Source organism: Gopherus flavomarginatus, chromosome 21 (assembly GCF_025201925.1).
Source record: "Gopherus flavomarginatus isolate rGopFla2 chromosome 21, rGopFla2.mat.asm, whole genome shotgun sequence".
NCBI classification, from domain to species: Eukaryota; Metazoa; Chordata; order Testudines; family Testudinidae; genus Gopherus; species Gopherus flavomarginatus.
In genome coordinates this window covers 7,677,133-7,703,503 of record NC_066637.1, presented here as the reverse complement: position 1 = coordinate 7,703,503, position 26,371 = coordinate 7,677,133, and the positions used below count along the sequence as shown (strand labels likewise).

At 46.8% G+C, this 26,371-nt stretch overlaps 1 protein-coding gene across 9 annotated transcripts in view; it reads right to left on the bottom strand.

Annotated features, from left to right (window-relative positions):
* The window catches only part of DVL1 (dishevelled segment polarity protein 1), a 178,746-nt gene that overhangs the window by 90,470 nt on the left and 61,905 nt on the right, over window positions 1–26,371 (bottom strand). For 5 of the 9 annotated variants that reach the window (XM_050931461.1, XM_050931463.1, XM_050931464.1 and 2 more), the window contains exon 2: window positions 15,465–15,534. The exons of 3 other annotated variants lie outside the window; for them this stretch is intronic. In XM_050931461.1, the coding sequence (XP_050787418.1) occupies window positions 15,465–15,534 (70 nt within the window). Of the gene's footprint in view, window positions 1–4,296; window positions 4,432–15,464; window positions 15,535–26,371 lie in introns of those variants that run through there. One more of the 9 variants, XM_050931467.1, reaches the window with a different exon arrangement.

Sequence of the window (26,371 nt, the reverse complement as noted above, 5' to 3'; positions counted from 1 at the left end):
GCACAGGCAGATCAGGGACACGGGATTTACTTTCGCGCCTGGGACAGGAGACTGCCCCAAGGACAACCCAAGTTACTCAGCAAATTGTGCTAATGGTTCACTAGGCAGTACGCTTCCCTCCAACCCTGCAAACATTGGGCAGGCTCAAAATCCAGAGAAATGTTTCAGTGTGGGCCCGTCTGTATTAAAGGCAGAGCAGAGGTTTCTCCCACTAGGGCATTGAGAGGCAGATGAAAAAAACACACGTCCATACATTCTAGTCTATCTTGATGATCTTCACTTCTACCATATCTGACCCCCAGTGACTTCAGTGGGGTTTGGGTCAGACCCCAGCTCTACTGCTTGGTCTGTTCAAGAGATCTTTGGTGCAAAGACCATGTCGTCCTCATGCTACTTGGTGCCAAGAGCACTAACAGTCATCTCATTTCCTATCAAGAAGTCGCCCGCCAACTTCAGCTCTTTCTCCAGATTTTTTGCAAAATATCTGGCCTCCCTTCAAACTATTCTATTTCAATAACACTCTTCTCTCCACCCCCGGCACAAGTCTGGGAAAGCTCTAAAACGTCCTCAGTTGCAAAGCTTGGAGGAGCTCAAGTTAGTATGCCACAGACTGTGTCTAATAAAACAGAATATCAGCCCATGATTCCTCAGCCCTGCATCTCCTCTGACATATGGCAAAGGGGAACGGACTATAACGAGGGTCTCGAAAGTGACTGGAGACAGCTGGGCTTCAGCGTTCACAGCCTTAGGGGGTCTCCTCACCCCTTGTGCAAAGCGTGTAAGTGTAGGCAGGGCCATCTGCTTTCATCAGTGGGAGAACAGCTCCCTCCTCCTACCCCTCCCCAGTGTCTGTTTCACGTCTGTGGCTTGATATCTAGCAGAAAAGAGTCAAAACTAAGCTTTGATCTTTCCACCTAACCCCCAATTCTGCGTCCTCAATGACAGTACCATTAGCATCTGCCCGAGTGACAGGAAGGCCTAAGGAGCCGCCTTCAACTCCTACTTCTGTCCTTGATTTTAACATCCCAGCTGAGTCCAAGCCCCACACCTTCCCCTTCGCTCCCCAGAGGTGAAACGACAGCCAGGAGATTTTAAAAGGGATTTGAAGGGGAGGTGGGGGTTTAGCAAACATGATCAGAGAGGGCATGCCAAGCACATGGAGAGGACAAAAGTAGGTACTGGGGCCGGCTGGAGTATGAACAAAAAAAAGGCCACAGACAAAGAAGGTTAAGTCCAAGTGATGCAGGATCTTGCAATTGCCACCAACAATGGACTCACACAAGGCCCACTTCTCAAGGGCTCCACACCCACAGCCAGGGACCGTTTTCAAAGTTCTCAGCAGCTCCCACTCGGGCACGAATGGCCGGATTTCCAAGATGTTCCTGTACCCAACATGCACCCCGTCCACCGAGCTCTTTGGAAAATGCAGGCTGTGCTGGGGAAGATCTATGCATCGTAGAGCAGAATCTTCCTCCTGCTCAGGCTTCACGCATCCAGATCCAGAATATTTCTCCCAGCAAAATGGGCAGGACATTCAGTCCCCACTGCCAACAGCAGAGGAGCACGTGAGCTTGTATTCTGACAGGGGAAGAGAAAGGTCCTGCTGTAATTTCTTTCACAAATTAGAATCAGCTGGAAGCTGCTTGTTTGGATTATTTAGATTCTGCATCCACTGCCTCAATTATGCACTAAGAGACACTGACTTAGCAACAGATTGCTGAACAATCCCAGGTCTCCTATGCAACCCTGTACGGCACAAGGCTGCATAACTCTACCCGACAAGTGGAACAGCAATTGCGCAGAAATGCAGCGTCTGGAAGTGTACATACAAGAGGACAAGCAGTTCAGTCCATTGACAAAGCATCATCTCTTTGCACCCAGATACTACAGGCGGAGAGAGATGGGTATGACATCACTAAGAGCCAATCAGAAATTGGATGTCACCAACCAGTCACTCAGCCAATTGTTCTCAGAGGTCGCAAAGCTTTCCGAAAAAACCACTAATAATGGCCAACCCACTGCATGTGAACTGCTGGCAGAGGCCTCTCGGCTGGTTCTGAATCAGCAGCTACCTGCGGGCTAGTTCTTTTCAAATTCCCCATCAATGGGCAGGCTGTGAAAGAAGAGGGTGGGTGGCTGGGTCTGTCTGTCGCCCCCCTCCCATAGCTGCCACTGGCTTTTCCACAGAAAATCCCCAGCAAGGCCCCAATCCTGCAAACCCCGGAGCACATGGATAACTTTGCCCGTGTAAGCAGTCCCATTGGCATCAAGGGGAAGTACCCACAACTTGTGCTGAAGGGTTTACGGACCAAGGGAGCCATTTCTTGCAACAGAGCAGCTCAAGGGAATCGGGGTTGGTTGGTTTACATTCAGTTAAAACTTAGGCCTAATCTAGAGGAACAGTCAGTGCCTGGCAACCTGGGGCGTAAATCTACAGTGTCCTAGCAAACTAGCTCGCTCTCAGGATCCTGCTAACACGCATTACGAGTCCTTAGCTCACTTGGCGTCGGTCTGTTTTGAAATGGGAATAGAGCAATGCACAGCAGGGAACTGCTAATGCACAGTAGCAGGAACCACACACCAGATTGGGCGCAGCACACCGGTACACCGCAGCTTTGCACCCCAGCTTGCTGTGCACTCAGACTGCGTCTACATTTGAGCTGGGAGGTGGGATAACCAGCTCACTTCGATGTACCCAGACTAGCGCTGCTTGAGCAAGCATGCTAAAAAAATTAGCATATCCACAAGGCAACTAGGGCTGGCCACCAGAGAATGTACCAAGGGGGTTGGAGTGGGTACACACTCAGGTAGCTAGCTCAAGCCACTGCCTGCACTGCCCCAGCGACACTGCTGTTTTTAGCACACACTGGCTCGAGTGGAACTAGTACATCTACATGAGCTGGGAATCACATGTCCCAGCTCAAATGTGGACACAGTCTAACTGTTCATATAGATAAGTCCTAAAACATATGGGTCAAGAATTTCAGTAATGCCTAGTGATTTGGTGCACCCTAAATGGGCCTGATTTTCAGAGGGCAGGTGCTAAGATATTCTGAAAATGAGGGTCCCTTTAAAGTGTCAAGTTAGCACCCAAAAATCAACGGCCACTTTGGAAAATCTTCGCAATGAGTCACACAAATTTCTGATAGAATACTGCAAGATCTGGATGACTAGAGGGATGTGGGGAGTCTAGAAACAGACAGAAGAGTATTTGAATAATAGTACTTCATAGCACACTGGGATATGGAGTGTGTGTATATATATATAAATAAAAGCATCACATCTTCTTCTCAGTGTAACTTCCATGCTTCAAAACGTCTTTATAACCTCTTTCAAACATCTGATCAGATACACCAAGTGAGAAACAAAGTTGTCTGCAAACCATTGGAGGTTAGGAATTGAGGATTGGGAGTTTGCTTGTGTCTATTTTAATTTTCAAAGGGTGTCCCATGCATGTTAAACTGATTAAGCAGCAGCCTCGCCAAAGCAAGAGCCAGAATGTGATTTAAAGTCATGTTGTGAAACAAACAAACAAAGTTGATTTGTGATTCAGCTCACCAAAGGAGGAGGTCGCCTTTTACCCTCAAATACAGCTGACAAGTCACATCATGGCTCGGATTAGAATGCTAAATGCAAAATACACCGACACACACTCATTACCAGGGGCTCCCACAGATTGCTCCAGAGGACAGGTTCACGCGAGTGGCGTATACAGAAGAGGATCCATTTTCTTAGCAGCACAGCTGACAATTCCTTCCTATAAGTCCAGTAGATAAACACACCCACAAGGATCTTGATCCAAAGGCCACTGAAGTCTGCAGCAAGACTCTCATTGATTTCAGTGGGCTATGGATCAGGCCCCAATCCATCTTTCATGCTACTGTCATTGCCCTATGAGCTGCTAATGTATTCATGACAGATGAACGGCTACACCAGCCCACGCCGGCTGCCTCCTGTTCACTCACGTGCACTCTGATCCCGTGAGACTGGGGCTTGCCGTAGACTAAGCACCACTTACGAAAGCCTGAAATACCACTAGCTTGGCCTCCTGGGTTCTAGCCAGGATAGAATCACTGCTAGGACAAGAATCCGTTCTTTGGTGGCTGGGGCTTGAACTGTTTGGCAGATTGTCCCTGAACTTGTGCTGCTACGGATATAGAAATCACATCCCCGCCCTCCCCCCCAGTCCTGCAAATGGGCTGCAGTGAAGTACATTTTTGTAACAATATACATACAGATATTGCACCCAACAACTCCAGATGGCGGAGAGGGGCAGAATACCCAGATTATACTCACCTGCTCATCAGCACCTGCCCTCCCCCATCAACAGCTCAGCTCCTGTCACTGTTGGAGAGAAGGTAGGTCCGTCTGCCCCACTTCCATGCCCAACCGCTGGGGAATGGAATCTTCTGACCCCTCTTAAAGGCCCAATTATCTTCTCACGTCCATGCAGGACAGGAGGAGCGACTAGCATCGATGCAAAACTGGTGAGAGCAGAATCCAGCCTTACGGTTTTGCCTACACCTGCACTTTTTCTCATGCCACTCTGCAAATTCATTTCAGTCCTGATCTGCAGAGAAATCTATTCCCCCACCCACTTGGTACTTTGTGGTTCTTGCAGGGGAGGTGGGGGGAATCTTTCTACTTGGAGTTTGCTTGCTGGCTCTGGATTGAGGCCTGTAGCAGAACGTCTCTTGTGATAAAATCCAGCTGGACTCCTGGCCTCTGCTCTTTATCCATCACTTCGTTCAGCAGCCATGCATTTTGTCAGGAAAATGGACTTACACTTAAGGCACTTGCAGGAGACTCAGGAGATCAGAGTTTGACTCCCACCTCTGCCATGGACTGTCTGTGACTCTGGGCAAGTCACTCCAGCCCTTTCCCCCCTCGTGCCCCAATTCTAAAATGAAGATAATGGTCCCATTGTCGGCTGTGCTCATTTGCGCTAGAAGCTCTTCAGGGCAGGGCCTGTCTCTTACTGTGCGTTCATGCAGATGAAAGACTGGCATGCAATTTATTAACAACGTTTATACTGTGCTAGTGCCTAAAGGCCAACCAGGTTGGGCCCCACTGAGTAGGTGCCTTAGAAATCTATCATGACAGGCCCAAATCACTTAGTCTTAAAAAAAAAAAAAACACACCATAAGATGCAACAAGTGGATGAGACAAACAAGCAGGCCAAGGCAGGGATGGAGGAGGTGGGACGACAAACATAATAGGAGGCCACGCAATTGTTAGCCAATCAGAAGAGGTGATTGTGACTCGCCACTCGCAGGTATAAATGAAGGCAGTTCCAAAGCGAGGGGAAACAAGCAACAGCTGAAGGGTTGCAAAGCCTCCTTCTAAAGATATCGCCCATGGAAACCAGTCCAGCATGTGACGCCAAGATCAAAGCTCCTGCCGATGACAAATATAACGATTCAGATGTTATTAAAAAAGACGAAACTCAGAACTTTCTAAATGTCACTCATCTTGTAACTTCAAAGCGTCAGTAATTGCTGCACCAGCCTCTGGAGAAAGATAGGAGGGGACTACTAAGCCACATCACGTATGCCGAACGCTCCAGTTTTTAAACATTCTGCCAGGATGTGGAAAGTCTATACACAGACAAAAGAATTACAGTAGAAGAGCCCAGTTATCACAACTGACTCAGTGAGAGAGTCAAGGCATTTGCTGTAGGTAGGCTTGGAAGAGTACCATTTTTTTTAAAAAAAAATTTTTAAATAAATTTCAATAGATGTTTATTTTTAAGCATTTGTTTTCTGTTTTTATTGATTTAAACGTTCACATTTGCACTAAATGATGGGCTTTAAGCATTTCTTTATTTTTTATCAATTTCAATTTTCCCCATTGTGAGAAATTGGGGGGAGGGAGCAGACCATTTAATGACAGCAGACAGATTCAAAAAGGTAAAGCTTTATAACTATTCAAACACGAAATCGTCAGCATCACAAGCTAAATGTCCTTTAATCAAACACTAACAAGTTTACAAGCAGCATTTTTCTTACTTTGCGTGTTTGTAAATTTTGATCATCACCGATGGAAATACATTATCAGCACGTGCGTCTACAATTAAATTGACGTTTACTGACATTTACCAATAAAAATCCAATCCTTCCAAGCCTAGCTATAGGCAGACGCTTGATTTAAACTGTGAAGGAAACAAAGGCCGCTCAAATCCATTGTGTGGGAAACCAGGTACTGGAGTAGGTCATGCTGAAAAACATCCTTATTCCAAAAGAGAAGGCTGTAACTAGGCTAGGTCTGAAATGCATGGATGCAATTTTCTATTCAGTTCAGGTGACTGGGATATTAAAAGGTTCCAAACTGTGAATAATTAATTTATAGTAAGATTAACATAAACCTCCTCCAATAATTAGCGGCAAGGAGAGGCAGATAAGCATTGCAATTTTATGGTTGTTAATGCGAAAAAAAGTAATTTGCAATTGGTAATGCAGGTCAGGCACAGATGTTTCAGCTGATAATTCAGCACAGCGAACCGCAGCACATCAATGTCATTGTCTGTAAAAGGGTGTCGTAAACAATGGGCAAGAGGAGGGCTACAAACTGAATCCTAGCTAGTGGGACACACACAGAAATGTAGAGATGAGTTTATGGCTGCTGGGTGGTTCTCCGTTTTTTGAGGTAGAGGATAGTTTACATTGCCTGCACCAACCAGTGCCCATTGCCTTCTGTTCAGTTGCTCACACTTACCCCTCCGTGGAAACTGTTCGCTTGAAAATGAATTACAACATACACAGCTGAATGGCAGCTAGGGTGACCAGACAGCAAGTATGAAAAATCAGGACAGGGGGTGGCGGGTAATAGGAGCCTATATAAGAAAAAGACCCAAAAATCGGGACTGTCCCTATACAATCATGACATCTGGTCACCCTAATGGCAGCTAGATAGTGGTGTGCACAAGGGGCTAAGAACAGACTCAACACTAATAACGTGGTGAATGGGAGACTAGTGTACTTGTTGCAAAAGGCTTGGCAATACCACTGGTTTAGAACAGCTGATGGAGGGCATCTATTTGCTTGTGCTTCTTGATCTTTGCAATGCTAATGTGATCTCTAAGCTTCCAGATTTGGAATCTGTGACTCCGCAACCAAACTGACCCTCGGCATTAGGAGCCCTGGGCTGGCGCTCAAGACAATGGAGACTTCTGCTCCATCACCTGATGAATCTCATTTCGTCTAGGGAAGAGCAGACAAACAAAGCCAACATTCTTCCTGGAGAAAGTGAAACAAGCAACCAAGAAAGCAGCATTGTCTGAACACAAATATCCAGATGAGAAATTACCTGTTCCCTGATTTCAAAAGCATTAGCCCAGATTGCGGCATTACAAGCATCAGGAACACCAAGAGTGGCAGAAAGGTGGTGAATACCTCATCATAGTAACATTTAGCATTTATTAGCAGGCCTTGGTAAGGGGCTGACAACAAGCAACGTAACAATAAAACAGTTTACAAAGACTAACCCAAGCTAGTCAACTGCAAAACAATCAGAAGCAGCATAATCTACAGCTCTTCAGCGGGACTTTACTTTATCAGCACATGGAATGGAAGAAAATTTTGGAACAAGTCAGGACTTATCTACAGTTGGAAATTGACCAAAATAGCTATTCTGAAGTAGTTATAAATCCGCATGTGGACATTCTTATGGCAGAATCAAAATGCCTTTTCCCAATTTAATTTAATCCACTGGATTCTGGGATAAATATTCTAGAATCACTGTTTTGGAAAATGTTCAAGTATAGACGTAACCCTTAGGGATGAACATCCCTCTAAAAGATTTGCCATGTGAGTTTAGAGGAGTCATGCACAGCCCAGATCCGGTAAGGCTGGTTGGATCCTTACAGGCCCAGATGGAAATAAGGATCTTCCCAGGGAGTTTCAGTCACTTAGGAAGTTTGACATCAATGTAGGAAACGGTCTCAGAAATGAAGAGAGAGACAACATTTCTCTGAGCTGCAAACGCTGCTCTTCACAAGAGGTTCTTTTTCCAAGGAGTTTGATTCTTTAGGGTTGGTTTTGTGACTTCTTCATTAAAAACACATCTTTCTACATGACCTTCCACGAGACCTTTCAGCCGTTTACATATTCAAAGAGCTGTATAAACACATGAGCTAATTAATACTAATTAATCCCCATGTTGAGAAATACTATGCCATCCAGTAATTAGAAACTGTTTCATAACATGCTTGCACAAAGCAGGAGGCAAAGTTAAGGTCACATGTGCAGTCTTAAATTCAGCATTTCCTACTGGAATGTGCAGCCTTAAATGTAATTTTCCATGGAATACCCCCACGTACAAGCACAGAACAAAGGGCTAAGGCCCTGATCCTGCAGTAAGTTCCTTGCATCGCAGGTCTGTCCGCATGGAGCTCTGCAGGATTGGAACCTTGCTGTAAAAAGCAGGGGTACTGCATCTGTTACACCACCATCTGGGGAGAATCTCTCAGCTTCTCCCTTTAAGGAGACACCACACTTTGCACTGCTCAAAAGGTCCCACTGCATTTTTGCTCCAGGGCTGAGAACTGCAGCCATTACAAACCAGCTGTGTCGGGAAAGCGGAGACCCCTGTAATTCACAGATCTGGAGGCCTGCACTTCTCTGAGCGAATGGCTACATGAAACAGTACAACCAGGGTAACGCTCGTATTCTTCACCTAAAGGGAGACCAAGAGCAGTCAGGGGGCCACTCCAGACTTCCTCCTGTCAGGTATGACGAAGGGGTTTCTCAGTCCCCACCCAGGCCTGACCAAGGGTGGCTCTAGCTTTTTTGGTGCCCCAAGCACAGCAGGCATGCTGCCTTCGGTCCCGCGGATTCGGCGGCATGCCTGCAGGAGGTCCACTGGTCCCGTGGCTTTGGCGTACCCGCTGCCGAATTGCTGCTGAATCCGCGGACCTCCCGCAGACAAGCTGCCAAAGACTGCCCGACTGCCACCCTCACAGGGACCGGCAGGGCACCTCTCACGCCTTGCCGCCCCAGGCATATGCTTGGAGTGCTGGTGCCTGGAGCCACTGCTGGTCCTGACTCATGAATTTTATGAAATGGATTAAATGGTATCCACCCACCATGCACTGATCCCTTTCTTCTCCCATCACACACACTCCCTGCTCCTACAGAAGTCAACGGCATGGGACGATGCTCACTGGGCTTATAGGAGGCATTGGGCCTGATTCTGCACCACTTAAAATCAATGGGAAATTTTCCCATTGACTTCACGCAGAGTAAAAAACACTCAGCACCTCCCAGGATTGGGCCCTCCGTATTTAACAGCAGCCTCTGAATGCCGCCACTGCTGTAACAAAGTTAATGAACACGCTACCTCTGTCAGCAGAAAAAAAAGAGAACACACGGCCGGCGCTGACATTTTTGATAAGCCCAATTAAAATGTAAAGCTTTTGAGGTTTGTTTCTCTCTTTTCAAGTACATCCTGACGTCTGAATTGTTGGAGACTTGGGTTCTGGTAGGTTTTTTAGTCTCTCTCTAGACAGTTTCATTTCAATGACTCCTGGCATTTCTCCTTCACGTTCCCATGCTGCTACTAACGATCCCATTAGAAGGTTAAATAAATAAATAAACAAACAAACAAAACATTACGCTCAAAAAATTCACTCGTCTTTCAAGCCGTCCTTCTGGTTGCGAGGCTCCCGCTTAAGAAAGGGGAAGACGACCTTATGATTAGGAACTGGGTTGGGATACAGGAGAGCTGGGTTCAAATCACAGAGGTGCCTGGGGTCACACCAGGCAAGTCACTTCCCTCTTGTGCCTCAGTTTCCTACTTGTAAAATAGGAATTGGCTTCCTTTGTCTTGTACCTATTTAGATTACAAGCTTTGGGGGCAGAGGAGTCTCTTACTACATATCCGCAGAGCACCTAGCACAGTGCGGCCCTGATCTTGGCCAAGGGCTCTGGGAGCAACCATAATATAAGTAGCAACAGCTTTTATTTCATGTCGGAATGGATGGGAAAAACTGGAATAAGGGAGAAACCCCTGGATTATCCTTTCCTGCAAGTCTGGAAAGTGGCCAGCACCCTGTACTTAAACTAAATCATAATTAATAATAAAACTGAGGCTCTTACAAAGATGCATTTCGAAGACTTTGGGATTCCACTGGAATTTTTAAAAACAACATATGTAAAAATATGTAACTTCACTCATCTCTCACTGTTCATGTGTAGATCTCAATGCATTTTGCAAAATAAACCAAATATCGTGATCCCCATTTTACAGATGGGAACACAGGGGCACACAGCCAGGAAGTGACCCGCCCATTGTCACAAAGCAGGTCATTGACAGAGCTGGGAATGGAACTCGAGTCTCCTGAGTCCAAGTCTCACCCCCTTATCCACTGCCTACATAAATGGGTTTTTGTAACAGCAATGAACAGCAGCAGGGGAACACTCAAAGTCCCTTTAATCCTTAGTATGGAGAAATGGATTTTCCAACAGCCCAAAATATAACTACCTTTGCAATAATGTCAGTTCTGCACAGGAGGGCTAGCACAATGCAATCACCAAACTGGCTGGCTTAGACTGAATCAGAAACTCGTCCCACTGCCAGAGCAAAACTAGGGATCTCCCACCCATCGTACACTAAATCACACGCATAACTGCTTCCAGAACAGTAAGGAAATTTAGGTTAGATAAAAATAAACCCCACAGAGATAGCAAATGTGTTGGAAAGGATAAGGGCCCGGCCCAGCGGTGCGGAAGGCTGCTTGAGTATCAGCTTGTTCGCATAAATTCTTGTCAGTTTAGCAGCTTAAATTGGGGGAATGGCTCCGAGCGGCAGGTATGGCTTTTGGGTCATTTCTCATGAGCAGGGCACAGAGAACTGAGAAGGAGCTCGTAGGGTTTGGCTTGTTTTTCTCCTGTTCGGCAAGTCGCCATTCACTTCCATCTCTTTCAAATGGATGCTGCTCGCATGCCATAGTAGCAGCCATCATCATGGGCATTTCTGGGGCCCCTTTCACCCAAGCGCTTTACTCCCTTTGTTAATACACTACACAGCACCCCGGCTGTCAAGAAATTTGCAGCGGGGTCTGGTCCCCCGTCACTGGGGTGTAATGCAGGACCACTGGCCGCAAGGCTGAGGAGAACGCAGCACAGCTAAAACTTCAGGGGCCGAGGGGGGGGGTGCAGCATGTAATCCAACCAACTGGCATGTAAACATGGCACAGTGATTGAAGCCTCTTACTATGGGAAAGTAGTTTACGGGGCCTTTAACTACCTCCCATTTTCAGGTTGCTCAGTTTTAAAAGCCAAGCCAAAAGAAGGGACCTCCAGCCTGGCAGTGTCGAGTAACACAAGAGAGTTCAGGACCCACGCAGAAAGAAGAGCTCCGCCATCAGCCACTCAGGGATGGATCCAGTCCTGGAACAGAGCTCCTGTGGTACCGAGATATTTCCGGTCTGTCTCTGGCCCGACTCTGCTGGCCTTGGAAGGACTGACTGGATCATCGGTATTTATTCAATGTTGGTTTTATTCTCCAGTGCAAAAAACACGCTTGAAAAACGGGAACAGTTTAGGATGGTGGTGTGTCTGGTTTTTGACCTGAACACTAAGTCGAAAAGGGATCCTGGTGGCTCCGGTCAGCACCGCCAACCAGGCCATTAAAAGCCCGGTTGGCAGTGCTATGGAGCTAAGGCAGGCTAGTCCCTTCCTGTCCTGGCACCGCGCTGCACCCCAAAAGCAGCCAGCTGGTCTAGCTCCTAGGTTGGGGTAGGGGTGGGAACCACAGGGCTCTGCACACTGCTCCCACACCGAGCACTGGATTCTCACTTGCACCAGTTCCCAGGCAATGGGAGTTGCAGGGGCGGTGCCTGCAGGTGACAGCAGCATGCAGAGCTGCCTGTCACGCCTCCGCCTAGGAGCTGGACCTGCTGGCCGCCTCCAGGATGCCGTGAGGAGTCAGGACAGGCAGGAAGCCTGCCTTAGCCACCCTGCTGCATCGCTGACTGGGAGCCGCTGGAGGTAAGCCTGTGCCTCAACCCTCCCCAAGCCAGAGCCCCCTCCTGCACCCCAACTCCCCCATCCCAAAGCCTGCACCCCTAGGTGGAACCCTCACCCCAACCTAGAGCCCCCTCCCACATTTTGAACCCCTCTGCCCCAAACCCCTCATCCCTGGCCCCACTCGAGCCCACACTCCCAGAGAGTGCTCACCCCCCTGCCTCAACCTGCAGCCCCCACCCACTCTGAACCCCTCATCCCCAGCCCCACCACAGAGCCTGCACCCCCATCTGGAGCCCCCACCCCCTCCCATACCCCAATCCCCTGCCCCAGCCCAGAGCCCCCTCCTGCACCCTGAACTGCTCATTTCTGGGCCCACTCCAGAGCCCACACCCTCAGAGCCCTCACCCCCTCCCACACCCCAGCCCTGTGAAAGTGAGTGAGGGTGGGGGAGAATAAGCCACGGAAGGAGGGGAAATGTAGTCAGCAGGGGGCAGGGCCTTGGAGAAGTGGGGGGGGGGTCTTGAGTGATCCATTTTGTGCAATTAGAAAGTTGGCAACGCTAGTTACTTTGTCCATGTAGCAAACACAGAGATTTCTCCCTCGATTATGAAGGCAGATATTTAAATATCCCTTCTTGCTTGATTACTCCCTTGATTCCTTGGTAGCATCAAGGATTTGTATCAGCACACTTCTGGGAATAGTAGCTGAGCTTTTCAAAGCCATCTAAGGGCTTTAGCTACCTAAATCCTTTAGTCAGCTTTGAAAAATCCCAGTGTCTGTTAGTCATCTACTGCTGCAGGGCCACAAGGACGAAACACAAAGCAAGCTGCGTAGGACCTATATAAATAGTTTTTTAAATAAACATTTCTTGGTGATAAAGTGCTGAGTTGTATTCTTCTTTTATAGGACTATTTAAAGCCTGGGGACCATTCCCACTTTGGGCTATAGCCGTTTTAACGTTAAAGATCCCAATTCAGCAAAGTATTTGAGCATACGCTTAATGCTAAAACACGTTTAAGTGCTTTGCTGAATACAGGTGGTCTTTACCCTAAGCCTGTCCTTTGCCAAAGTGAGGCTAGAGAGTTGTTGTGACGATACTGTTTAAAATACGTGTCCCTTTTAAAAGGGGCGAGAAAGAGAATACTGCAGAGTACAGCGGAGACAAATTCGTCTACAGGCCCAATCCTGCTTTCGCTAAAGAGAACAGTAAAGATCAGCTGCACTCGGAGCAGTCTCAGGCCCAAAATGAACGTGTAGAGTTGGTTTCTCACAGCCAAGCATGAAGTTCTGTATCTGTTGACTCAGACGCACGAGCATGTCATAAACAACCTCCCACCTCCAAACGGACAGACGTTTAAAAACACATTGCACGTTCCTTCTACGGCAGACAGCACATGTGCATTCTACTGCAGGCTACAACATGTCAGCCAGGTTTCCTTTGACAGCCAAAACCTGTGTAGTCATGTCTTCCAGCGGACGGGCCCAGCGACATTCCCAGCAGCCCAGCGAGGTTTTGTACAATGCAGAGACAAGTTTCCTCAGCAGCGTTTCTGGAGAGACGACTGAGGTAGTGAAATATTTTTAGGCTCCCTGTGCTCTCTGTGGGGCAGGAGAAGTGTTATCTATGGGCCGGATCCTCAGCTGGTATAAAAGTCAGCATGGCTCAGTTGAAAGCAATGGAGCTCAGCTGAGGACCTTGTCCCATATACTAGAGGGTTACAAAGTCAATCCCCACAGAGCTAACTGCACTGAACAGCACATGGCAGACAGCATATGCACCCTTACAGTTATTGCTGGGTCCAGATGTACCTATCTGCTTGGATTTCCCCACTAAAATAACCCTAGAATAATAATTTATTTTTACTACTTCTTGACCATGGGCCATCCTGCAGACACTGTCTACCTACCAGCCCCCTTGACTACCAGCCCCCCAAACTGTAGGAAGAAATGTCACTGATCTTACTCTCAGTGGCGAATGCTACGCTTGGCGATTCCAACCAGACACACTTGTCAAAGCCAAGGTCCGAACACGATGTTCATGGCCTGCTTCTAGGTGCTCAGAACAGTGCATAGGGGCAGATGGACATCACTCAAGTTTAGCTTAAGCCCTATTTTGGAGACTTGAGTCATGCACAGACCTTGTGTCAGTCCTGTGTACAGGGGTGAATGGTATCCCTACTTCCAGATTTCAGTATCCAAGTGCAAGCTTTGGACATCCCAGCGAGGGGCCTACGTTTGAAAACTGTGCTCTTCATTATGCAATCAAGTATTAAAATTGCAGGCAGACTCTTACGCAATCATTAATATTCTCATCTTCTGCTGGATACCACAAGGAGGGTATCTGATGTTTCTCTCAGACTGAACAGTCTCAAAGAGGATAGTAAAAGGACATTGGTTTGCTAGATCCTTTTTGCCATAAAAAAAAAAAAACCCACAAAGTTTAAAACAGACCCCTCCAGAAAATCAGATAGACCGACTTACTCTGCCTATTGTTAGTCACGTACCATGGACAAAAGGATGCAGCCATTCTTTTGTTATGCCACCACATTTCACATGTATCCCTCTCCTATGAATTATACAACATTTACACCAGAGCTCGACATTCAGATTCACTCCGATGCTTTCTTTGGAGGGTGGGACATAAAGTGTTACAAAATTCCTTGACCATTTTTGAAGTTCTCGTGCAGCAAAAATAAGTTTAATTTCCTCTCTCCTCCACACACACTTGTGGACCTCGAAACATTCCAAAATAAATTGGGGGTGGGCAGGGAAACAGATTTGCAGATCACAAGGCTCTGAGCAAAGGTACAATTAAAAAATATAATCAGTATGCATTTGTGCAGTTTGTAGTCTCAGGCAAAAGAAAGATCCTCAAATTGAATTTAAGTCTTTCCACTGACAATCTGGATGTTTCTGGAAACAGGAACTAAATGCAAATAGCTTATAATTTAAGGGTAATACCATATTTTCAATTATGGGTATTTAGATGCATCATAAACAGCCTGATTTTTACAGTGCAGAATGCTATTGGGGTCAATTGAGTTCCTAGGCACCCTGCACTTTTGAAAATCGGGTCATTCAGCTAAATGCCCAACTCCAGCCCCATTTTTGAAAACCGTAGCCTAAATAAATAAACGTACCCACTCAATTCTACTTACTTAGTCTGGGCCCAATTCAACACAGATAATACACATAGGTAACTATATTCAAACAAGTAGTCCCACAGGTATCTGTGGGATCACTCATGTTAGTAAAACTATTCACATGTGAAGATGCATAATCACACCCCTACAAAGGCACAAATTCTTAAAAGGCAGAGTCTGAGTCAGTACCACGAAGAGTATTGGAGGGGAGAAGAGACAAACTCCTGCACTGTCCCATAATCTGAGTTTGTTTGTAGGCATGAGGCCAGTAATTCCCTGCTGTACTCACATACCAGCTAAATCTAGATGCAAGCCACCACACAGCACACATACACAGACACACAGACCAACCTACCCAGGACACCACTCTTCCATTGAAGCACGGTAGCTTTGCATTGTCATCCGAGATCTCCTCCTTCACCACTCTGAAAAATAAAACCATCAAGAGCTTGTATCAACATCAGATCCAAGTGGGCAGCATTTAATAGGTTCTAATCTGTGACATCAAGACAGTTCTTTGCGCCGATCATCCCAACGTAGCACCAAGACCATAAACTGTAAGTAATGCTCCAGTCCTTTAGAAGGCGTAATTGTACTCCTCTGCTTTTTGCTCTGTTCATTTCCTAAGCTATCTAGTCCTATAGAGGGAATGCTGCTGGTTCTGGTGCATTTCCTGTTCAATTACTCTGCATGCCATAAAAATTTCATCCCGAAGAGGGTTATTCATCTACTGGACAAAAAATGCTGGCCAGGTCAGTGAATGGGTCTGGTGGGCAAGCTGTCAACTCCTCTCTGGCTATGGAGTCCAGAATGTTCAGAGGTGAAGTCTCAGTAAATGATATTTAAGCTGGGGACTTTTCATCTTAGGTGACTTGAATCTGGGAAAAGGGCCAACATGAGCATCAAGATGTGACTGCTGCCAGTTATAAACGTATCTCAGTAAGTCTGCAAAGGGCTAGATGCACAGTTTAGTTTTCGTTGGGTTTTTGAGAATCAGAAGCACCAAGCAAAATTCTGTATAAAAAGAGTTAGATTCAAAGCCCACTGAAGTCTTTTCACTGACTTCAAAGTGCTATGGATCAGGCTCCGAGAACACCAGACTCATTTCGCATAGGCCACCAAGCTGATAACAGCGTATCAACTTCCAGCTACTACTTACTCATAGACTCTAGGACTGGAAGGGACCTCGAGAGGTCATCGAGTCCAGTCCCCTGCCCTCATGGCAGGACCAACTACGCTACAACCTGGAAGTGAAAGCTACTCCAGTCTCAAGTCTCCGTACGGCGCCTGTACTACCCCCTTGCTGCACCCTGCAGCTGTTCCGACAATCGAAGACAGAAACGGACAATTTGTTTTTTTCACCTTTCTTGATCTGCCCAAGTTATACACAAAAACCAGAAAGCGTGTGAAAAAAAAGACACAATAGACAGACACAGCCGAGACCAACAGATCCCAGGTCTCTGGAAGGACTTAAGACGGGAACTCTGTGCAGGCAGAAGCTGCAGAATCAGGCCCAGAGGTGGTGGGATCCTAATGATTTTAACATCAGTAAGTATCCAGCACCATATCAGTCAAGCCCCCTCCAGAGCGTAGGAGAAAGTGCAGAGGGAAAACAGAAAGGAAGCAGGTGGAGGAAGGATGTGAGGGGTACAGCTGTTACAGCTAATGATAAAGGAAAGCAATGCACCATGTGATGGGTCACATTTCTCTTGCTTTATAACCCAGTTCTTCAAATCATCTGAAAACAGGAGGTGGAGCGTGATCAGCAGTGGTTGTCCTTCTGCCACAGGGAACGCCAATCAATCATTTTCTCAACTCTGGAGTCTCACTCCTGCCTTGCCATTCCAGTACAGCCTCTAGGCCAGGGGTAGACAACCTATGGCACATGTGCCAAAGGCGGCATGCGAGCTGATTTTCAGTGGCACTCACACTGCCTGGGTCCTGGCCATCGTTCCAGGGGGCTCTGCATTTTAATTGCATTTTAAATGAAGCTCCTTAAACATTTTAAAAATCTTATTTACTTTTACATACAACAGTAGTTTAGTTACATATTATAGACTTGTAGAAAGAGACCTTCTAAAAACTTTCAAGTGTATTACTGACACGCGAAACCTTAAATTAGAGTGAATAAATGAAGACTCGGCACAGCACTTCTGAAAGGTTGCCGACCCCTGCTCTAGGCGCTAACCCAGGTCAGGGCTCTGTTGCGCTAGGTGCTGCTCGCACACAGACTGTTCACACTGAACGCCTCACAATTTGGATGGACAATCCAGAGGAAATTCTTAATCCTAGTCTATGAAATGGGGATAATAGACTAATCTTAAGGGACTCCCCTGAGGTCACATGGGTAAGTCTGAAGCAGAGCTGGGCTTTAAACTCAGATCTTCTGCAGCACCACAGTCCAGCCCCTTTGCTCCAAGGCCATCCCTTCCCCTTAATTCCAGCACCCTTCGCTCCACTCTTGGATCATTCATTTTTCTCTTGCCGCTAATAAAGTTCTCTGGCTTTCCCCCTGTCCCACTCCCCTTTCTGAAGTGTTCACAAAGGTGCAGCCTGCCCCAAGGTGGGTATGGATGAGCACCAAGGTGCAGCTGTAGCTTGGAGTTCTTTTCCCTTGCAGAAGTGTGATGCCAAAGCTGTGTGATATTCAGAAGGAGACAAATGAGGAGTTACTGTCATCAGCTGCATGCAGCTCAGCTCCGAAAATGCCAGGGAGCAGAATGGAGCATTGCCCCATCTCGCAGGCTACTGCGGACAGCAGCCAGAACCACAGGGCAGTGCAGTGGGAGTGATATCACCCTTCAGCTCCTCATTCTGTTAGCAGCACAGGCTGGCACAAGAACAAAGGCAAGATCCCAGATCTGAAGGGGTCAATATTTCATTTATTTTCAGGCGGTCCAATTCAAGCGTCTCAACTCCCAAAGGAAGAACGGCACCGCCATAAACCATGCCAGCTACGTAGGAAGGAGGCGCATGTTTGCTACCAAAAGATGAAGCGTGTCAATTTCATTTTCCATGGGGCAGCCTCTAGTTTGCTTTCTTAAAAACACCCGCCTCCCGCAAAAGCTTCCTCTAAAAGGAGCAATCCAGCTCGCTTTCACAGAACGTTTATTTCTATCTCGTTTGATTGCTGCTTTATAGCTGTGTAATAAAACAGCAGCAAACCTTGGACATTAACAGATGTTAATTTGACACTCATCTATTTGTCTGTCTTCCTAGAGCCTCCGACACTCATCCTCCCACCCAGCGATCCGCTCCACAAAAGGTACGCTTTGCTAGTGGGAAGGCAGGCTCAGAACAGCTGCAAGGGTCATGCCTGCTTGAACGAATGCCTCTTCCGTCTGGAGACCACATGCCTGGACCGCTGTGATATCTCCCTCCCTCTCTCCTTCAGCCTATCTATCTAAGCTCCAGCTGCCCAGCTCCATTTCCACTCCTGATGTCAGTTAGGATCTCCCCACTTCCTTGGGCCTTTATCCCAGTTTTGTCCTGCCTCGCTGGCCCTCATCTTCACCTGCAGCCACCTTCGCTCTGCCCCAGTAACAGTCAGTTCCCCACCCTCACTGGCTCGCTCCCTGCTCCATTTCTGCTCCGTGATCGGCTACCAAGGAAAGGAGTATTGTGTTTGAAGAAAGGATTTGAATGAACAGAAGGAGATGGGGCAATGTTATACCAGGGCAGAGGATCCCTGGCACCCAAACCTGTGCGGTTTCAATGTACCAGTGGAGAGAGGGGTTGTGCCAGGGCTAAGGGAACTGGAGCAAGGCCCAAAGGATCTATTGCTACAGGGATTCACCTCACAGAGAGGATGCGGTAGGGCTGCTGTTCCTCCTCCATCCGCCCACATGCACCCTTGCAGTACGCAGCCCAGCTACTCGGACAAAGCTCCTGCACCCTGTTCATCTTTGCACAGTTTGGACATGCTGCAATCATGCATCAGAACCACAATTGTCAGGAATCATGTGACTGCAGGTCATAATGTATGGAAATTGGCCATGAAAAAAAATCCCCCAAAAACCAGATGCACACCTATTCCCCACCCCCCACCTCACTCTCCAGATACACACCCAACAGAGAGGGACCCAAAGTAATAATCAGAGAGGGGCCCAAGCGGCAAACTTCAAATCCACGGCAGGGTTGGAATTTCCAACACCCCAAGGTTCAGAGCACAGAACGTGACTTTGGATTTTTGATTCTGGCCTATCTAGAACAGTTATAATTCATTAGACCAACAGCAGGCCAAATTCCCCCCACTACAATCTCTTTGCAGTTCGTGGAGGTGCACTAGCTATGCATTTGGCCCTATAAGATCTAGTCACATGGACTAGAATCACTCTGCAAGAGCACGGGCATTTCAAAGCACCAGGAGACAGTATAGCAACTGTCATCCCAACATCCTTTACAAACAGGAATGATTCCAGCCACCTCTGGCATGTGGCACAGCAGCTGTTTAACAGCATGCAGGAACACTTCATGGTACTTTGGGGAAGAAAGTGAGAAGAATTCTGTATCCCAATCAAAACAGCTATGGGGCAACTGGCAGGATGATTTAGGACCCAATCCAAACCCTTTAAGTCAATGAAAAGATACCCTTTGGATCAGGCCCTTAAGGAGACAAAATGTAATTACCCAAGTTAGTATTTGAACATGACAACACCTGGATTAAGGCCTCTGCTCCTACAAAAATTGCCTGTGGAATCTTTGAAGACAGCAGTGCAGGCTAACCTCTAACCCCATGCAGGGGCACTGGTTCACATGCTAAGACAAGAGAGAAAAAAATGAATCACCCACTGGGGTCAGTACTGTTACTATTTCACTCCTGAGCTCTCCTTAGAGGTCTCCCAATTTGAGTACTGACCACACACACAGACCCCCGTAACACAGCCTCAATCCACGTATGCAGCTCCCATTGATGCAGCATGAGCAGTGTGCACAGAGAGAGGACACGGGATTGCCATCAAATGCATTCACAACCAGCAACCATTCTAAACAGAGTCACACTGGAAACAAAAATCAACAGCCGTTTGTTTGTTCTAGAGTTCCAACCCCCCAGCAACACAGGGCAGTGGGAGAAGATTGCTTACAATCTTCAGGGCAACCCACTGGACTGATTTATTTGTAAATAAGTAAATACCAACCAGACATTCAAGTGACACTATTAGGAAGAAAACAGACATGCACCCCTCCAAAATGGGCTGAGTTCCAGGGTTTTCTTTCAAAGGGCTTTGTTCCACATTTTTACCCCTTACGTTTTCCATTCGAGGCTTCTCACCCCTTGAGTGCCGAGTTCAAACAAGCCCTCAGATTCAAAGCAAAACTCAGCCAGAAACAAGGTTCGGGATCAAAGCCATGTTAAATCATCACATTCTTCATGCCTTCTGCCCAGAGCCAACAGACTGCCCAAGTTAACTCAAGAAGCATGTGCCCAATCCTCATCGAGGAAGGATGGCCTTGCGGTGAAGGGGGCTCAAGAGATCTGGGGTCAACTCCCAACTCTCCCACAGACTGTGAGGCCATATGCATGTCAGGCTCCCTGGCTCTCTCAGTCTGGAAACGGGTAACAACGTTGCCTTTGTCTAAGTTAAGTCCTTTGGGGCAGGCACAGGAATACCATAGTGCCTGTAATCAATGCACTCTCCCCCTTGGCAGAGAAGAGATTGGTCTGGGTTCACAAGCAACAAGGTCTATATCGAGGCTGCTGCACACACAGATTGACCCTGTGGTTCTCCCTAGCTCCCACGCTAAATAAAATAGCTTGTACTGCTGAACAGCACTGCACACAGCCTCCCTAAATCCTGGCCTGGACTCCACAGTGATGGAAGAGACGGTTGACTACACTAGTCAATACCTCTAGAGTCATCCAGATGAATACAGCAGTGTCTAAATCAACAAGTGGTTCCAGACTACTGGGAGTAATTAGCAATTGCCTTGAAGCTGTGTGTTCGCAACAAATCCCCAGTGAGCCAGCTTCCAGCTCTACTAAAAACAGTTACAGATGTCATCTTTTAACAGGGCACATTCAGCTAGGTTTTTATGACTGTTGCTTTAGGCTAGAGAGAGTTCTCACTTAAATAAAATAAGATTAAGATTAGGGAAGTGCGAGCTCTGAAACCCCATCACCTTTCCCACCACTCTCCAATCCCTGTCTCAAAAGCTGCAATCTGTCAGAAACCGCTCTCAAACAACAAGGCAAAGCAGGCAATTCTAGGGGTTCTTGTAAAGACAAGCGGAAGAGAAGTTTTAAAGAATAAATTGTTTGGCGGGAGGGAGGCGTTAAGCAGGGTGGATAAAACTTGATTTTTCAGATTTTTATTTAAATTGAATACTTTTTTTAAAAAATAAGCCTATTTAAAATTAAATTTGAAATGACAACCTATATCAAGGCCCAAACTTACTATAACCTATGAAAATATTTTAAATTAAAATTCAAAAGTAACATCCAAGCAGTACATGTTTGCTGCCAAAGTTTTAAAGAAAATCAGACCACTGCACAGATGGAAGTCACTGGCTAAGCACCTGGAACCAGAGTTTGTTGAAGTGCTATACCAGTTTTTGGCAACAGTAGCCTCTTCTGCAGATGCAAAGAGAATATTTTCTTCCTGTCAGTTTATTCATCTAATTCAGTTCAATGACTATTCAGTCACAGTTCAGAAAACTGATTGGGAGCTGAAAAGGCAGGAAAGCTTGTTTTCTTCATCTAAGCTACAAATAAAAACTAGGTGTGAGGATGAGATCTACTAATTCTAAAATCTTGAAAAGACATGATGTCCAGAAACATCAATTCACTAACTACTGATCATACTTCCTTTGTTTAATAAAATTTGTTTGAAATATAAAACATGTTTTATCAAGCTTACTTTATTCCCCTATTTATCCAGCATATTCAAGGGAGTTTTATTTTAAAAAAATTTAAAGTTCTGTTCTTGTGCATTTTTAATTGAATTTAATTCGTATCCCAATGCAGCTTGATACTAATCTGGAGTGCAAAAAAAAACCAAAAACCCAAAATCTAGTAAATAAAAAAGGAGTCATTCATCATTCCTTACCATTATAAAAAAAGTAAACATTAAGAATCTGATAAATGTAAGTTAAACTATAGAATTCCTTAAATAAATGTGTGGAGATATAATGTATCCTCCTGGTTAGCAAAAAGTACCAAATTTAGTGTAGAAGGCTCTATTTAGTTGCAAATCAAGTTGTTTTAATAATTACCAACCAATGAGAATCAACGTTTCTATAGTCATATAAACTAAAAATTACAAATGCAAAACAAGATTAAAATCAATTATTTAAATCAAGTTTCCTGCTTACTGATTTAAATTGTGATTAAAATTGGTGATTTAAAAATCAATCCACTCTGTTTTTAAGATACTGAGATCTTGTGCCATGAGTGCTTAAGTTTTTGAAAGGGCTTAAATGCTTTGGTGAATCGAGGCCTGGATGTTCAGAGTTTTCAGTCCGAAAATTTCTATTAGTCAAGTTTGTTTAAAATAAAACCGTACAATTTGGGCCAAGTTTTGATCTGACAGTATCTGACAGTATCCATTTAATCTGTACAAGAATAGGAACCCACTACCCAAACTTGCCATCAGAGCCACATGGGCAGACCCTACAGCTGGCACTAGGGTGACCAGATGTCCCAATTTTATAGGGACAGTCCCAATTTCTGGGTCTTTTTCATATATAGGCTCCTATTACTCCCATCCCCTGCACCCCGTCTTGATTTTTCACATTTGCTGTCTGGTCATCCTAGCTGGCACAGAGCCGCCATGACCTCAACCCAAATTCAGCAAAGCATTTAAGCATATGTTTAACCTTATGCACATGGCTTTAGTCCCATTCAATCGGATTTAAGCACATGCTTCAGTGTACTGCTGAATCCTCTTCATGGATCCAGCTGCAGGATCAGGACTTCAGAAGCTGCAATAATTTTATGCTGGCGGCTACATCTTAAACTAGAATGGCAATTTTTGGTACGGAAATGTCATTTACTGAGAATTATATCCCAGTCCTGCACATCCTTATGCACTAGTTTACTCTATCCATGTGAGCAGAGCCAGAGAAGTCAGCAAAGCTGCTCACACAAGTAAATTTACGCCTCTTTGGGTTTACAGTACTACAGCTCAAGTGTTTGACCTTTTGGGGCCACCCACCAAGCTCAGGGGTGTGGTAAGGGTCACATGTTAGGAGGCAGCGGGTTATGTTGTTCATCAACGCCCCCCAACCGCTACTTTTTCCAAAGGCCTCGGTGGTCTTTAAACAGACCCTGCTAGCCATGGAATACGTGATTTCCCTGCTACTCAGCACAGAACAGTTCAGCCGTAGGCTTGCTGGAAAACAGACATCACAGCTACCACTTCCAAAACAATGCACTTCAGCACAGGATCTGCTGGGGCAGGGCTGCCAGCTCTGCTGCAGCTTGAACTATTGAATACAGCCCCAGGCTCTGAGGCAGGAGAATGACAGCCTGTAATTCCCAGCTCGCTCTGGGTAGCAGCAAACAGTGCCAAGAATATCAAATACTGCAGCCACCACTAATTTCATAAATCATTCCTTATGCGGAAGAGGCAGCTCTCGGTTCCCAGGAGGTGGTGGCAGTGGGCTTAGGGAGGGAAGAAGAATGAAGCACATGGGCTCTTTTATTCAATTTGGGGACCTCTTTGAAAGCACAGGTCAGTCAAAGGCCCGCCCCTGACTTGGCTACACAAGAGCGGAGATGCAGGGCTTGGGAGAAGGAGACGTGTCAGCGTCAGCACCTAGGGAGATTTAGAGGCTGCTCTTGCTAACACGCAACAGCAACTCAGCATCTTGGGACTTGCAGGATCAGGCCCTGAGTGACGAGCCCGGTTGAGGCTGGCACAGCGAGGAGCAGAGAGGCGAGGCAGCTTCTCATCTGCCAAAGGACTCCTGCCAAGCAGCTGGGACAGGACTCCTTAAGTCAGACTGGGGGGTGGAGGGGGAGAGGGACAGCTGCACAATGGGGTGGGGGGGGGGGAGAGAAGAGAAGAGAGTAGGATCCACTCCACCACCGCAGCCTGCCCTATGATAATGAAAGCCATCAAGCCAGGGCCACTAGGCAGCTGGAAAAGTAGGTTCTCAGTCCTGACTCTGGAATGAGTATTTGCCACCTAAGCCACACCCTGCAGCCGGATAGAAGCCAGGTAGGTGCTTATTCCTGCTAAGAGCAAGCAATTGCTGGACTGGGATCCTGCTATTCCTCTTCATTCCAGGTCTTCTATGTGTCCCTCAAGCCGGGAACTCTCTGGCCTAGGGACTGTCCATCCGTGTGTGTATTGCACACAGTCATCACTAAAACAGCAATCAGTAAAAAAAAACAACTGGGTTCCTGGAACCTGGGATCATCTCCTGGAGGTGGCCTGAGCGTGTCGCAGCAGCGCATCCAACCCTTTCTGTGCAGGGGCAGGGCACGCCTCTGAGCCGGAGAGAGACACTTATGCGAGTATTTTAGATTCACAATAATTTTGCCCTGTCCTGCCACCTGTCAGCAGAGGTGAACTTTTAAACCTCTCTACCCACCTGCCAGGTAGGTCAAGCGAAGCGCAGAGAGGGGCAGGGACTCGCCGGCTGAGCCAGGAACAGAACCCAGAACCCTGGAACCCCCAAGCGCTTCTGCTATGGAAAACTTGGAGCAAGCAGGCACTTTCTCCAGGGTGCCTTCTCTAAGGGCCATGTTCTTCCCAGCATTCCACTGAGAGAAGATTTAAAATCCAATTCATACATGGAGCCATCAGTCCTGGTAGCAGAAACTACCCTCCTTCCCTCGCACCAGTCCCGGTCCTCCCCTTCCCTGCCCATCTAGGTTCCTATACCCTCCTTGTGCCCACCCTCTCTTCTCCGACTTGCAGCACAATCTGAGGCCAAGGAGGCATGGCCAGGTGGTGCGGCACAGCCCCAGGAGCAGGAGAGCCAGGCTCTGTGTCCAGCTCCGACACAGACTTCAGGTTCTACTTTCCACTGGCAGTGGTAGGGCTTCAAGCAGCCCCCCACCTCCTCTGGCTCTGGTGGGCAGGTGCATGGACTCAGGTTCCACCAGGGCTAGGCAATGACCGCTGCTGAGCCCTGACTGTGAATTCAAGCTGCCTCCCCTCGACAGCAACGACGGGAACACTGTCTGTACTCACCCAGGGGTGAATGCATCCTTAGCCACAGGTGGCCACAGGCCTTGCACAAGATGACTCAAGCCTTCCAACGTGGGACCTTGGGCAAATCTCTTCCCAGCCTCATGGCTGCCCGACTTCACAGGCCTCAGCCATTAAATGCTAGAAGCTCCTTGGAGAGAAGGGCAAAGCAGCAGGGTAATTTGTCCTAAATTCAAAGCCAATTTGTCTCAGAGTCAGTAAGATGACAGAACTGGAGACAGGCTCATTGAAGCGCAGATTTTAGCAACAGAAGTTCAAGCCGCAGCTTCTCACAGGTGCCCACTTTGATTCCACTTATGAAGCAGCAGGTTCTCTCCCCCCCCACTCCCAAAATAAACAGCTGTTTAAATTAACAGCACCGTCTGCTAATCTGTGACAAGTAAACCAGCCTGGAACTTATTTATATTAACCCACTAGATGTTTTGGCAGCCCTTGAGTCTACAGCTTGCCCCAAGCAGCTTTGAAGCCTCCTAACTGTGCTGTAATCTGCTTCGCTAAATACATTAACATGGAACTAGGGGCCAGATTCTCAGCTGTGGAAATAGGAGTTGCTCCACTGAAGTCAGGCATTCCACTGAAGTCAGCTGAGCTCTGCTGATTTACACCTGCCAAGGATCGGCCATTACCCCTTTAAATCTGCCCAGAAAGTTTCTCCAGAATACCCAGATTACCTGGTAACATCAGTCTTGTTGGACCAATCTGCAAGGATTAAGACCCCATGTAGACTATAAACACTGCAAGAGAGCAAGGCTGCCGTGATCTTCCCTGACAGGGCATAGCACCAACAGATAGATTCTGTCATTGTTGTGGGGGTCCACTCTAAAGTTCAAAGAAAGCGTCAGTCCCTATAAGGACAGAACGTATTTCAGAGTGCACACGGCAAACCAGTAGCAAACGGCTGCTGCAGCCAACCTTTCCGAGTCTCTTTAAAAATCTCACCCCACTGATCACATGATGGGTTGGGAGTACTCCGAACAGAATTCTACACAGCTGCTCTAAAAATAGGTCCCTTTCAAAGCTGATTAACATTTCCGTTGGAATTCTTAATGAGAATTAAAAGTACAGTTTTGATAGCTGGGGCCTCAACACAAAAACACGTTTG